Raw genomic sequence first — 15,807 nt, 5'->3', positions numbered from 1 at the left:
ATTGTATGGGGATTCCAATAACTCAAGAGAATTGAAATTAGACCTAGTTGTTTATGATATTATCTTGTTAAATAATAAGTAAATTGGTCATATATATGAGATTCTGAGCCTTGCTACTTGGGCACTGTGGACTTTTAACATGGTTTAGAACTTTGTTTTAAATTTCTACTTGCCTTTTTGCCAACTTGTCAAAGGATATGCTGCCTCTTCTTAATTGACACTTTACTTTTGAGTTATTCAGATAGCAGAGTTCTCTACAAGGAACCAAAATGTAAAGTGGGTGATTTCTAGCCTATTCATTTTCTTAGATGACATAGACTACCAAGTAAATGGATATAGGAATGCTTGTCATCCAGCCATTTGTTAGTTATTTTATGTCAGTATATCAATTTGTGAGGGGTCTTTGATTTTGTAATTGTAGGAATTTTCTCCACTGTCACATAATATAATTTATCTGTAATTTAATAGAATAAACTTTAAAGCTGTTTTACCCTGGCATGAATTTAATAACTCATACATAAGATTGAAATGGCATCACCACTCATAGTTGTAAGAATTTTTAACTTACTCAATTCTTCTTGCTAACATTACTTTAGATTATAAATACACATCTTTCAAAAATTATTAAGAAAGTGGAAAATTACTTTTAGGTACAAAAATATTTACAGTAGTTATTTTTGTACTGATAAAGAATTGGAAACTATTGGGGTGCCCATTAATTGGGCAATGGCTGAACAAATTCTAGTGTATGAATGTAATGGAATACTGTTGTAAGGGACAATTTCAGAGAAATCTGACAGGATTTGTCTTTCATAGTGATGTGAATAGAACCAGGAGAATAACTTATACAATAATGACAGCATTGTAAAGAAAAACAACTTTGAAAGATTTATTACTGATAACACAATGACTGATCATAATTGCAAAGCACCAGTGATGAAGCTTGTTACATGCCTCCTCATAGAAAGGTGAAGATACCCTAGGAGTCACACATTTTTAGACATGGCCATTGTGGGAATTTGATTTGCTTTATTATGTATATTGCAAGGATTCTCCTTGCCCTCCTTGCCTCTCTCTTTCTCTTAATTATTTGACTGGGAAGGATGTGGGAGGGAGAGAAAATATTTGATAATTGAAAAATAAAATAAAAATTCAAAAATCATACTGTCTGGGGCGGCTAGGTGGCGCAGTGGATAAAGCACCGGCCCTGGATTCAGGAGTACCTGAGTTCAAATCCGGCCTCAGACACTTGACACTTACTAGCTGTGTGACCCTGGGCAAGTCAATTAACCCCAATTGCCTCACTTAAAAAAAAAAAAAATCATGCTGTCTAGGGGCAGCTAGATGGCGCAGTGGATAGAGCACCGGCCCTGGAGTCAGGAGTACCTGAGTTCAAATCCAGCCTCAGACACTTAACACTTACTAGCTGTGTGACCCTGGGCAAGTCACCACTTAACCCCAATTGCCTCACTAAAAAAACAAAAACAAAAACAAAAATCATGCTGTCTAAAGCTTAGTAATGGATTACACATTATGCTTTTTAAATTTGGAACATACTTTGAATATTAGTTACCCTCAGCTGTAAATGAAAGAGATAGATTAGATAATCTCTAATATCCTTTCTGGCTCTAAGATGGTAGCATAGTTAGAGTTTAACTATGTAATTTCTTTAAAAAGCATCCTTAATATGATAACTTTTCTTTTTCAGAAAGACCCAGACTACCTGAAGCTATGGTTGGAGAGTTTTGTTTCTAGCTATGAGCAATTCTTAGATGTGGACTTTGAGAAACTGCCTACTCGGTATGTAGAGATATATTGGTTTTCATGAGGTGTCAAGGAAGAATCTAATTGGGTATCAGAATCCTTTGTTTAAAAATAATTACATTATTTTAAAAATATGTTTTCAACACTAATTAAAAATTATTTTAGTTAGTAGCAATGTCAACAGTTGATAAATATATAACAACAAATGTATAGTCTTGTTAAATTAAACATAGTAAATACCACAACCAAAAGGAGAGGAGTAAAACTTTATAAACTCTGAATAGGAGTCAGGGAATCCCAAGGCATGGCAGAAACTGCCATTTTAGTTCAAGGAGCAGACGACTGAGCATACTTGGAATTGGAAGTTGAAAATATGCTATGAAATTCTGAAATGATTGTGTAGGATGTTAGCCATTACACTAAGTAAGTGCCTACCTAGTAAATGTTAAATGAAGTCTATTGGAAGATTTCTACCACCCCCCACTCTTATTGTCATATTGAAATAATAGCATGTAGTATTATTTTGTAAAGCCAGCTTTGCCAGAATGTATCTGTTGGGTAAAATGAAGATTATCTGCAAATAGAAAATGGCTTAAATAGCTATAAATAAAGGGAATTACTCATACTCTAATCATAAGGATAGTGTATTTGGGGTATTGTTACTTAATGACTACTTTTGGTAATATTTATAGGAAATACCACTTGAGAAATTGTATAAGCTTTTAGGTTTTATTTTGGTTGAGGTTTACTTTTTTCATATATTAGACTGAAGATATTTACAGTTTGGGTGTTGGTTGAATTTTTCTTTCATATCATTGGCTCTGTAGTAGAGATTCACCAAAATGAGAAATCTTACCACATAACAAATGGGGTAGAAATTAAATAATACAAAGCAGCAATGCAAAAAAGTGCCAAACTGAGAAAAAAAATCATACACATACTTTTAACTTTATTATAATATTTATAAAACTCTTTGGCTAATCTGATTTGACAGTGTTCTTACATTTGCATAGTTGGATGTAGATTTTTCTCAGCTTGGAAACATACCTTGTTACTTACAGCAGAGGATCCTTGATAGATATTAATTATATTTATATACACATATATCTATCCACACACATATATAGTTATGAGAGTAATGGTGTAGTGCCTCAAATTTTTATGGAGGTAGTTAATAATCACCCAGTGGACATAAGAAAAACAATATCTCACCATTTTCTGAAGATAAAAATTTGCTTTATATAAACGTGATCCAGTTACAATAGATTTCTTGATATTTTCGTTTAGGTAGACTATAGATAAGGAAGGCACAGAGGCCGAGACGACTACTACTACTACTACTATTACTACTACTACTATTACTACTACTACTTCTTCTTCTTCTTCCTCTTCCTCTTCTTTTTCTTCGCAGTGAGAGTTAAGTGACTTGCCCAGGGTCACACAGCTGTAAGTCTCAAGTGTCTGAGGCCGGATTTTAGATAGAGTCCACTAGAGTAATTGAAGCTAGTGTAATCCAGGCATTTATACCATGTATTCATTTAAGGTATGGATGTTATAGGAATATCTTAAGGGCAACATTTACAGTTTCTGTCATCACTTGATGTTTTATTGAAATTCAGCTGTTTTGTATGAGTAACAATCCAGAAATCATTTCATAGTAGGAACATTAAAGTAGGAACTTTAAATTCCCAACTGACCAGACTTCATTTACTTTGTGAGGTTTAATGATTTGATAGGATATTTGATATTAGGCTGTTACATATTTTTAAAAATCAGACCTGCGGGGCAGCTAGGTGGCGCAGTGGATAGAGCACCAGTCTTGGATTCAGGAGGACCTGAGTTCAAATCCAGCCTCAGACACTTAACACTTAGTAGCTGTGTGATCCTGGGGAAGTCACTTAACCCCAATTGCCTCACCAAAAATCACACCTGCAATTTCATTGACTTAGGGAACTCCTTCAATGAACGTCTGCACCTGCTCTGCAAATGGTGGCGCACTCAGAGGTTCAGTGGCCTGCCTGGGCCCACACAGCCATTATGTGTCACAGGCAAGACCTGAACTCAGGTTTCCTTGACTGAGCACAGCTTTCTATCCATCACATCACATTGCCTTTGATAGTGTAGCATTAATTCAGACATTTCAGGCGTCATTATGATTTGTGCCTATCTAATTTGTTATCTTGGTTAAGGTATTTAAACAAACCAACCGACCCATCGTGGATTAATATATTCAGTAGTTCCCTTTTTTAGTTACCTTTTGGGAAGTAAATCTACTTTCAGTTTCCATGCTATTCTAATGTAGGATCATCTTGTGGCAGCTCCCATTTGTGAAGACAGAATGCTTGGGACAATTCAAAAAGTTTTCCTAGGACCTGACCTGAAACCTTGTGTATTACACATTAACCCTTAAAGGCCTTTTTTTTCTTTTCTTTCTTCCTTGCATTATAGAGTGGATGATGTGCCTCCTGGAATATCTCTTCTTCCAGATAATATTCTACAGGTTCTAAGAAGCCAGCTACTGCAGTGTGTGCAAAAAATGGCAGATGGACTAGAGGAGCAACAACAGGCTTTGTCAATTCTCCTTGTCAAGTTCTTCATAATCCTTTGCAGGTATCTAACATTTAGGCATGAGTCAGTCACCTCCTATTGTCATGACTTGTTAAGTCATTTCAGTTCTGTCTGACTCTTTGTGATGTTATTTGGTATTTTCTTGGCAAAGGTCCTGGAATAATTTGTCATTTCCTTCTCCAGTTCATTTAACAGATGAGGAACTGAGGCAAACAGGTTTGAGTGACTTGCCCAGGTTCACATAGCTAGTAAGTGTCTGAAGCTAGATTTGAACTTCGGTCTTCCTAACTCCATAGCCAGTGCTCCATTCACTGTGCCATCTAGCTGCCCATTTGTCATGATAATACTATCTAAATGGTAACTCATTCATTGTGTATTTTCAGTTGACTTGAGTCTAAAAAAAACCTTAAGTAGTAGTACTTTTCAAGCAATTTTTTGTGTGTGTGTTTGAGGCAGTTGCGGTTAAGTGACTTACCCAGGGTCACACAGTATCAAGTGTCTGAGATCGGATTTGAACTCAGGTCCTTCTGACTCCAGAGCCCGTGCTCTATCTACTGCGCCACCTAGCTGCCCGATTTTCAAGCTTTTTTTTTTTTTTGGGTGAAGTAATAGTAGTTTTGCAGTGGTTTTACTAATGTTAGCTTTTGAAAGCCTCCCAATCATTGCCTACCAGCTGTAGTTGAATGCTTAGTATGAGTTAACAGCAAAATCTGACTGCCAAAACCACTTATGCAATCTTAGAAATATTGCATTATTAGAAATATTGTATACAGAACAGGGAAAAGGAATCAATGTAGAGAAAAATCATGTCGTTGTTTAGACTAGCTGTGTCAAACCCATGGATAAAACTGGAACCAGATTAAAAATGTGATTGGGAAATAAGTTTAACAAAATAATAAGAATACAATACAACAGAGATAATGTTAACTTGTAATTTTCTAACTCTGTGTACAAATGGCAGCAATCTGTTTCCAGTTAAGTTTGACCACATCCAGCATATTTGTTCCAGTCTAAACTCTGTATTGTCTGAGGGACTTTTGCCAAATTAGATTTAGGGGACAGTGCTCGCTTCGGCAGCACATATACTAAAATTGGAACGATACAGAGAAGATTAACATAGATTTAGGGGACAGTAGTAGGGTCCAGTAGAAAAGATGCTAGATTTGAAGTCAGAAGACCTTGGGTTGAATCCAGGAGTTGTTATTTACTACTTAAATCTTGGGTGAGACAGTGGTTTTTAGAATTCAATTTGAGACTCAGTGCATTTCTGAGAGGCAGAGTTGTCCTTTTTAGCTTCAAGATAGGTTGTGCAGAAGGGAAAATAAGAAATTAGTTTGGAAAGATAGGATAAGTTGTGAAGGGCTCTGGAAGCTAGGCAGAGTAGTTTGAACCTAAGCAAGAAGTGAATAGAAAGCCATTGAAGATTTCTTTTAGCAGAATAATGACGTGATCAAGTTGACAGTGATAGGTTTAAAAAAAGCAATATTGAATTTTCCTCACTGACAGCTTTACATAAAAGACCAGAAAACTAGAAAATGAAAGTGCAAAAGACTGAAAGGGAAAAGAGTGTAAGTGAACAGGAGAATTGAAATGCCCGTTCTTACATGTGAAATGAAAACCAAGAAAAAAATAGATGTTTCTGATTGCCATGGGGGGAGAATATGGAGGTGGCCAGGCTTATAAAGAGGTCATTATAGTAATGCAGATGAATAGTAATGTGTGTCTACATTATTTTTTTGGTCTATATTATTTTAAGAAGGAGATCTAACAATTTCATTGTATCTTGTTAGACTTTAATTTTTTAAACTAAATTTTATTGGTATCTTTTTTAAAACATCATTTATATTTCTCACTGTATCTCAACTTCCTCCTTCCAGAGTGCCATCCCTTGTAATAAGAAAGAAAAAATAGATCAGCATAACCAACCAATATATTGAAAAATTCTGATGCTGTATGTGGAGTTCCACACCTGTGGTTATCCCACTTCTTTTAAAAAGCCAGGGAAGGGGGCAGCTAGGTGGCGCAGTGGATAAAGCACCAGCCCTGGATTCAGGAGTACCTGAGTTCAAATTCGGCTTCAGACACTTGACACTTACTAACTGTGTGACTCTGGGCAAGTCACTTAACTCCAATTGCCTCACTAAAACAACAACAACAACAAAAAGCCAGGGAAGTTGACTATTCATATTTCTTTTTTGGGGTCAAGCTTGAGGTGTTGCACTTGGAGTCAGGAAGACCTGAGTTCTAATCTCACTTTAGACACTAGCTGTATAACCTTGGTCAAGGCAATTAATCTTGTTCTGCCTCAATTTCCTTATCTATAAAGTGGAAATAATAAAAACACCTATTTTATATGGTTGTTGTGAGGATCAAATGGGATAGTATATATAAAGTGCTTTGAACACTTTGAAAAGCTATCTATTATTATATATTATTTTATTATGTTACAATTATTATTTCATGGCATTCAGTTTTAATTAGTTGTTCTTTCCATTTATGTTGTTGTAGTCACAATGTATTTTGCTTTCCTGGTTCTATTGCATTTTTCATCACTTGTAAAAGTCTCATTGTTTCTTATGGTATAACAATTATTTCATTACATTTGTGTGCTACGATTTTTTTCCCAGTCTCCAGTCAGTGGGCATCTACTTTGCTTCCAGTTCTTTGGTACCACAAAGAGTGCTTCTATAAATGTTTTTGTTTTATATGGTTCCCTTGTTTTTGTCATTGAATTCCTCCTATCAGTGGAATCAAAGAATATGGACATTTTAGTCACCTTTGAATAATCCAAACTGCTTTCTAGATGGTTTTTGTTTTGTTTTGTGTTTTTTTTTGGAGGGGGCCAGGGCAGTGAGGGTTAAGTCACTTGCTCAGGGTCACACAGCTAGTAAGTGTCAAGTATCTGAGGCCAGATCTGAACTCAGGTCCTCCTGAATCCAGGGCCGGTGCTTTATCCACTGTATCATCTAGCTGCCCCCAACTCATAGTTTTAGTAACAATATGTTAGTGTTCCATATTTGTTGGCTTTGTTAGTTTGCTGACAACCTTAGGGTTGTTTGTTTTTATCTGCATTTTTCCTGTTGTGATATGGAGAATTCTTTCATATGTTTACTTTAGTTCACATAAGGTAATAAAAGATATAGTAAACTCTCCCTTCAAAGACCTAGTCTAGTTGGTCTCCCATCCAAGTTCAGGCCCGTCCCATCTTTCATCCTGGAACTCCTAAGCTTCTAATTGGTCTTTGCCTTGAGTTTCTCCCCAATTTTAATATTCTTCCACTTAGGTGTCCTCGTTGATATTTTAAAAAAGCATAGATCTAACTATGTCACTTGCTCATGTGGTTCCCTGTTGCTGCTAGGGTAAATACAGTCTTTTTAACTTAAGTATTTAAAGTGTTCATTTGACTCCAGCCTACCGTTACAGTTTATTATACAGTAACATACTCTGCCCTCTGACCAATCTAGTTTCTTATTCCTTTTGGGTGATGTTCCTGCCCTTCCCTTCAGGCCATTTGTAGAAGGTGACTCCCATCCATGCCTGAATGCTTTCCTTCCTCTCTACCAGTTCACCCTCAAGTGCCTACCCCTTTATTGAAAGCCTTTTCTGATCTCTCCCTTCCTCCCAGTTGCCAGTGGCCCCTTCTAATTAATTTTGCATTTACTTAGAGTATATTTTGTGTTTATTTCTTCCTGGTTTAAAAAAAAAATTTGTATCCCCAGTGCCTAGCAGTGTCTGGCACTTGTTAGGCATTTAATAAAAGCATGTTCAGTAAATGAATGAGTCAATAAATGAATCAAGATAGGCTATATAATTAAAAAAGTAAAAGTTAGTAATTGCCAAATACATGGTAAAATAAAATAGAAATTCTAGAGATAGAGAATTGTTTTTCATAATGTTTAATTTAAAACTTCTCTCCTATGCTTTAAGGTAATTGCTTCTAATTCTCTTTTGGATTGTTTCTGAATTAATCTTGCTGAAAATTTTTTAAAAATCAAGTTATAATAAGGCATTGTGCTAGGTGCCTACAGAGAAAATGTGAAATAGAAAAACAGAACTACCTCCTCTTAGGGAACTTCAAAATCTGTTTTGTTAAGTGGTACAGGAGAATTGAATTAGAGAATAATGGAATATTAGAGCTGACAATAATGTTCAGTATGCTCTATTTTAATTATTTTACTTTATTTTTTAAAAAGTTTGAATACCTTAAAATTTTTATACCACAGACATTTCCTGATCTACCAAAAAAATTAAACAATGTGAATGTTTCTGACAATGTATGCAACATTTCACTCCCATAATTCCCTACCTACCAAGGTGAATGAACTGTGTTTCATCATTGGTTCTCTGGGGCCAGATTTTATCATTGCATTTAGTCGGAGTTCAGCTGACTTTTAATGTTTTAATTTATATTATTGTAATCACTGTAGATATGGTTCTGTTGGTTTTGCTCCCTTGATTCTGCATCAGTTCATAATTCTCCTGTTTCTCTGAATTTATCATTTCTTGTAGATATAACATTATATTCATATACTACAGTTTGTTCAATCATTCCCCAATAAACTTTGTTTCCAGTTTTTTGCTATGAATATTTTTATGTATGAGTCCTTTTTTTTTTTCTTTTTTCTCTCTCTTTGAAGCACATGCTTGGTACTGGGATTGTGGGATTGAATCATATTGATGTTATAGTAACTTTTCTCATATAATTCCAAATTTGTTTTCTTGTACAATCTATCCCCTTATTTTATACTTGAGGAAACTGAGGAGGAAAAAGGTAAAGTGATTTAGTCATGGTTACACCACTCATTGAGAACAAAGCCAGGATGACACTCCAGTCTCTCGACTCCTAAACCAGTACTGCTTCTCTTTAGCACCTGAAGTCAAAGTTTTCTTGTGGTTACTGTTATAAGGTTTGAATACTATTTGAGGTCTGTTTTTATTCAGAGCCTCATTTTTAAGATTTTTGGTTGATCTTATGTTTCATTTGGTTTACATTGCTTAAATTAAAAAAAAAATTAAGCTAGACACCTGCTTTTTGTCTAATACTATTGTGTAATGTACAGCTTTTGTATTTTATTCTTATATTTTCATAGAAATTACTATAATTCTTATTTTCTTACAGAAACCTCTCTAATGTGGAAGAAATTGGGACTTGTTCCTACATTAATCATGTTATCACCATGACAACACTCTATATTCAGCAAGTAGGTGTGAACTAACATTCCCTTAAAAATGTAATGGGAGAAAATAGATTATTTGCATTTGCTTTTGTAGTATATAGACTAAAATGTTTTCAGAAGATTAGTAATTTTGAGGAGATTATAAGAGTATATGCAGCTCCATTATTTTTTGTATGTATACTATTTAAAATCACTTGTTAATGTGATTTATTAGAATTAAATGACTGATTTTAATTTTTTTGGAAAGCAATACTGTTAGAAAAATTGGTATATTAAAACTTGCCAGAGAATTCTTGACGAATGATTCACTTATCATCTATCCTAATAAAGGAGTTATTTATTTAAAAGATTTTGACCATTTGTTTTAAATTCTATTTATGGAAAATTCACAGTTTTTAGGAGTCTATTCAGTCTAAATAAATATTAAGTGAACCTAATTTACCGTGATAGAAATATATTCTGTTTATATTGGAAAATTAGGCTTATTTGAATTAATAAATGAACATTTTGTGAATGTTCTACAGCTAAGCCCATGTAACTGTGTTCAATATTTAATAATTATTGAATTACATTTTGATATTTAATTATATTTTCTTAGCTAAAAAGCAAAACAAAAGAGAAAGATGTGGCAGATCAGACTTCTATTGAAGAATTTGTAAGACATGCACTGGCTTTTTGTGAGAGCTTATATGACCCGTATCGGAACTGGAGGCATAGAATTGCAGGGTATGTGACAGGAATATCATAAATTCTAATGTGTTATTCACTTAACTTGAGAATATGGTGGTATGCCTGCTATTTTCTAGGAAAATGTTAGAAAACTATAAATGCACTTTTCACAGGCCAAAATTTTGGGCCACAGTGTATGTTGGAGAAAGTAATGGTTGATAGGAGCCATTTTAAGGCAATTAAATTTATAATGCTGTAGCACCTCACCTTCCTCTAATTTAGAGTCTCAGAGTCACCTGAGACTCAGAGAAGGTGCATGACTTGGCCATGGTCACACAATTAGAAGTGTCGCAGGGGTGACTCTAACCTGTCTTCCTGACTCCAAGTCCTGAACTCTGTTGTCCCTCTTTTAGTTAGAATAAGAGTTATGAAAAATAAACTCCTTGTTACCACTTAAGTATTCCCATTGTTTGCTTAGTGGTTATTTCCCCTTACTTGTTTGCTTTTTTTAATACTTCTGCGAGATTGTTCTAGGGTTTTTCCATGGCTCTTGGGACTTCTTTTGGGCACCTCTCAATGGGAAAGTGATATCTACCTCTTTGCATTTTCTTCCCTCTCTATTATTTTCCCCTTACCAACAGCATGCTTGGTTTGCTGCTCAGTATACTAGCCCTTGCACACATTCTGCCTCATGGTTCCCAACAAACCCTTAAGAGAGTATTTTAAAATGGAGACCAAAATGCACTTTAATCTTCATTCTTCCTTGAATTCAATCAGTTGGTCAGTGTCTCTCTGAGTTGGTGGGTATTTCTTTCCTATTTCAGTTTATGCCAGAGGTTTCTTAATGGTTTGAAACATTTTTTCCCCTGAACATTTTAACAGTATTAAACCAAACAGAATGCTTAAAGTTTTTAAACAGATCATCTTGTGAAGGTTTTCTCACAAAAAGTTAGAGACAGTTTAATAGTCCAAGAGACAGAGAAACATAGACTGGAAGGAAAGAGAATATTTTCTCACAGGTGAAAAGAAAACAGGTATATAGGAAGATGACAACAGATTGTGGGAATGAGGGACAGGAAAAACTGAAATCCTTGAATAGTAAGGAAGATTAAAACACTATGTAGGGGCAGCTAGGTGGCGCAGTGGATAGAGCACCAGCCCTGGATTCAGGAGGACCTGAGCTCAAATGTGACCTCAGACACTTGACACTTAATAGCTGTGTGCCCCTGGGCAAGTCACTTAACCCTCATTGCCCCACAAAAAAAACCCTAACAAACAAAACACTATGTAGAAAGAGAAAGTGCTGCCATATCTCTGAAATGGGCATGAAGGAGGGTTGGGTGTCATGGAATGAGAGCATGGGCTGAGAACTTTGTGTTTTAAGGTGAGAGTATCTCAAAGAATTATGTTCATTTATTTCTTAATCAGATTTTGAAGTTAAGTGGGCAGTTACAAGAACTTAGTCAAGTGAAAAGATAGAGACATTCCTTTACTTTTTTCCTAGTAACTTAGGCTTTAGAAGTCTTCCAGAAGGAGGAGGGAAATGGTGCCAGGCTAACTTGAGAAATAATAGGAGGCTTAGAGCCTATTAAAATTGTATCATGTCTGCCAAAGTGAAATGTAGGTAACAGATGGGCCCCAAGTTAGTAAGTAGCAGCTTTGTCTTTGCTTTCAGAATCCTAAAGAATTTTAGGAATTCTTCCCTTTTGCCTGTTTCCTCAGTGGATCTTAAGTGGATAGTTTAATAATTATAATAATAAATAATAGAAGTTAATAATATAATAATAACCTCTCTTATTTAGTGAGATTCTGGGAAGCTGAGAGAAACTTTAAAAATGTATGCTCTATTCTGATATCAGTCAATTAATTTGCAATATGTTATTAGTTTATTAAGCACTTGCTATTTACTTAGCAGAGGGCTAGTCACTAATATTGCCATAAAATAGTGTTTATTTAACACTTAAGTCTCTACTGTTGTGATGGCAAAAAAACTACAAAAAACCATTAATTTAAATGGCTTAGTTCTAGCTTTCAAAAATTTAAATATTTACTCATATAACACTTGGAGGCTTACAAAAGTACTTTTCCTCACAAAAATCTCTGCGTCATTGATAGAGCAAACATTGTTATCCTCATTTTCAGATAAGGAAATATGCCCAGAGGATGAGTAATTTGTTTGTGGTAACACAGTAGTAAATGTTAGAGCTTGGATTTCAAATTGTTTTCAGTTCATATTTATTCTTTCATGTTGCTTTATTACATCTGAGGATGTATTTGAAATAGTTTTCCTATCCCTTTTTGATTTGTGCTGCTAGATCATCTGTTAAGTATTATAATTAAAGGAATTCTCATTTATATCTATCTGCTATATCTAACACAGGTAGTTTAGAATGAATTACATATCACAAACTGTAGAAATACATTTTCTTTCTACTTATATCAGCTGAGGATGTTCATTATTGCTTTCAGTAGCACACATTATAAAGGAATTAAAACATTAAATTTGTTAATGATCTGTCATTAATTTAAATAAGCTAATAAAATGGAAATATGCTTATGCAGCGATTCTAACTATAATTCCATACCTACTTGTAGATCATCTAAATTGATTTTAATTCTCATTATCTTTGTTACCTGGTAATTTAAAAGGAATTTGATTAAACGGAGCTTTTTTCCTCAGTTGACAAGTTTGAAATGATAGACCAAAGGAAAATCTTGTATTTCTATGAAGTTATATTAATTTTATGATACTAGAATAGATAGGACTTTAAAATTGGTTATACAGAATTATTCTACAATTCTCTAATTGGACTTATACATAGGATTGTGTAGATAATCCTGTATTTTATGTTTTCTTGTATATGTTTCAAGTCATAGGTGTCAAAGTCCCTGGGCAGACTCCCAAAAACTCCAGCCTGAAATAGATTAAAGTGTAATTGGGAAATGTTTAACAAAATAAATAAAAATGCAGTGCAAGACAAAGATAACATTAATTTGTGGTTTTCTAAGTCATTTTGCTGCAGGATCCCTTCCTATTTGAGTTTGACATTACTGTTCTAAGTGATATTTCTAAATTCTCCTTGATTTGCTTTTTTTTTTTAAATTAATAAAGTATTTTATTTTTTTTTCCCGTTACATGTAAAGATAGTTCTCAACCTTTGTTTATACAAGCTTTACAATTTCAGATTTTTCTCCCTCCCTCCCCTCCCTCTCCCCTCCCCTAGACAGCAGGTAATCTGATATAGGTTTTTATATATATATATATATATATATATATATATATATATATATATATATATGATACACACATAATAACATTAATCCTATTTCTGCATTAGTCATGTTATAAGAGAAAAAGAATCAGAGCAATGATGGAAAACCCTCAAAATAGAAAAAAAACAACAGCATCAAAACAAAAGAACTTGATTTGCTTTAATACTCCATTGCTAAGCATAGTCTCAGAAACATGGGAGGGAGGTGGGGGACTGGTGTCTGATATCATATCTGGCAAACCTGGCTTTTCTGGCCAGACTTTCTTCCGGTTGATAGGAGCTTGCCCTTCCTCATTGGACTTGTTCTTTTTTTTTTTTTTTTTTTTTTTTGCGAGGCAATGGGGGTTGTGACTTGCCCAGGCTTCACACAGCTAGTAAGTGTAAGTGTCAAGTGTCTGAGGCTGGATTTGAACTCAGGTCCTCCTAAATCCAGGGCCAGTGCTTTATCCACTGTGCCACTAGCTGCCCCCTGCATTGGACTTATTTTATGGTGAAGCCTAGAGGCTGGGAACCTTTAGATAATTGAAATTCAAGAATCCAGGATTAGTGGTCAAGAAGATGTGTGACCATGGGCATCATCTTCAGGCTTAATCTGTTCTAGTTTTAAATTCTTGAGACTGCAACTAGCTGTTATTTCAGAAAATGCTGGACCATGCTGGGGCGATGGGGGTGAGGTGGCAAATGGCCTAAGGAGATTGACAAATTATTATTTTAATGTGGACTTAAAATCTTTTCAGTTAAATTGTTAGAATAGCGACAGAGTTCTTTGTCAATATCAAATTGGAAAGAACCTTGGATGCTTTATTCTTGTAAATGAACAGAAGCTTGCTTTTGTAAATAAAAAAAGCTTTGCAATTGTTAAAACAAAATCTTTTAAAGCAGTAAAGTACATGTTGATCTTACTCTAGAGAAAGCCCACCATAGTAACTTATTGGTCAGAATCTAAAAAAGACCCCAAGTATATATTTTAGGTTTTCATTATCTTTTTGATTTATTCAGAAACATCTTAGTGTGTATCCTCTCGTTCTTCGTGTGACATTTTTTAAATTTTATGTTTAAATACAGAAAGAGCCTTAGTACTGTGGAAAAGAGCAGACAGAAATACAAAGCAGCCTCTCTTACAGTGGAATTCATTCCTTTCTTTTACCGTAAGTATCACTTTCAGTTTATTAGTGTCACGGTTTTCTGCTGGTGTACATTCTGCTAGAGTTATTAAATTTACAAGGTGAAGATTGTGTGACACAGCAAACAAACATTTATGAAGTGTGTGCCATGTTTAATGCTCCCATGGTAGAATACTTGATTCATTCTTTGTATCTGATGCTGTCAGTTTATAAACTATTCTTAAAGTATGTGTAATTTTCATGTTAGGTAGAAAGTTAAATAAAACTTTGGCAGCCCTGCATATTTTAGAGTTTTTTTTTTGAAGGGGCAATGAAGGTTAAGTGATTTGCCCAGGGTCACACAGCTAGTAAGTGTCAAGTGCCTGAGGCCAAATTTGAACTCAGGTCCTCCTGACTCCAGGGCCAGTGCTGTGCCACCTAGCTGCCCCAGTGTTTTGTTTTTTTAATTGAAAAATTAAACTTTACAGATTTATGAGAACATCTATTTTGAGGGACTATTGAAAACCATGGTCTATCTTGCGTAATACAGCATGGTGTAGGAAAAGGATAAGGAGCCAGGTTATTCTCACCTTTGCTGTTTAGTAGCTTTGTGACTTTAAATGACTCATTTAACCTCTCAGCTCTAGATTCCTCATCTGTGAAGTAAGACAATTGGACTATTTGAACTTTTATGAGTCCTTCCAAATCTTAAATTCTCTTATTCTTTGTAGTGTTATATTTGTTTTATTCTTCAAGCATTAAGTGATTATGTACTTTAGACTCATTGATTTCTGTCTTGGTATGTATTCCTTGAAGTATAATAAGTGCCCAAAAGGTATGAACAGCTGTGCAAGTCTTAGTACATAATCATGTCACAGTGATATTAGCAAATATTGAATCTATATATAATGTCCTTAACAGTGAACAATCTTACTTTTTTCTACTTACCTCCTTAAATGCTGGGTTTGCAGCACATTGATTTTTCTTTTGCTAGTTTAAGAGCTATATAATGATAATATGAAGTTGTTTTAATTTATATTTCTTTGAAAGGTAGTATTTTATAGTGGATAGAGAGTATTGACTTCAAATCTAGCAAGACCTAACTGGGTTCAAAGACTCTTTAAGATCGTGGAGTGAGTGGAAGCAGAACAGCCTAAGTTTCTCAGTAGTCCAGCAAGTATTAAAAAAAATAACAACAACCCAAAACTGGACTGAGCAATGATAAAGAAAGCCAAGGAGAAACTCTAGTGAGTG

The 15,807-nt window shown here is 34.7% G+C and overlaps 1 protein-coding gene across 1 annotated transcript in view; it reads left to right on the top strand.

Moving 5' to 3' along the window:
• The window catches only part of NBEAL1 (neurobeachin like 1), a 177,966-nt gene that overhangs the window by 35,487 nt on the left and 126,672 nt on the right, over positions 1–15,807 (top strand). The window contains 5 exon segments of the mRNA XM_043997392.1: positions 1,709–1,800; positions 4,213–4,374; positions 9,452–9,533; positions 10,108–10,235; positions 14,516–14,598. Coding sequence (XP_043853327.1) covers positions 1,709–1,800; positions 4,213–4,374; positions 9,452–9,533; positions 10,108–10,235; positions 14,516–14,598 — 547 coding nt within the window.

Source organism: Dromiciops gliroides, chromosome 3 (genome assembly GCF_019393635.1).
Source record: "Dromiciops gliroides isolate mDroGli1 chromosome 3, mDroGli1.pri, whole genome shotgun sequence".
NCBI lineage: Eukaryota > Metazoa > Chordata > Mammalia > Microbiotheria > Microbiotheriidae > Dromiciops > Dromiciops gliroides.
This window is presented reverse-complemented; position numbering and strand designations above follow the sequence as displayed.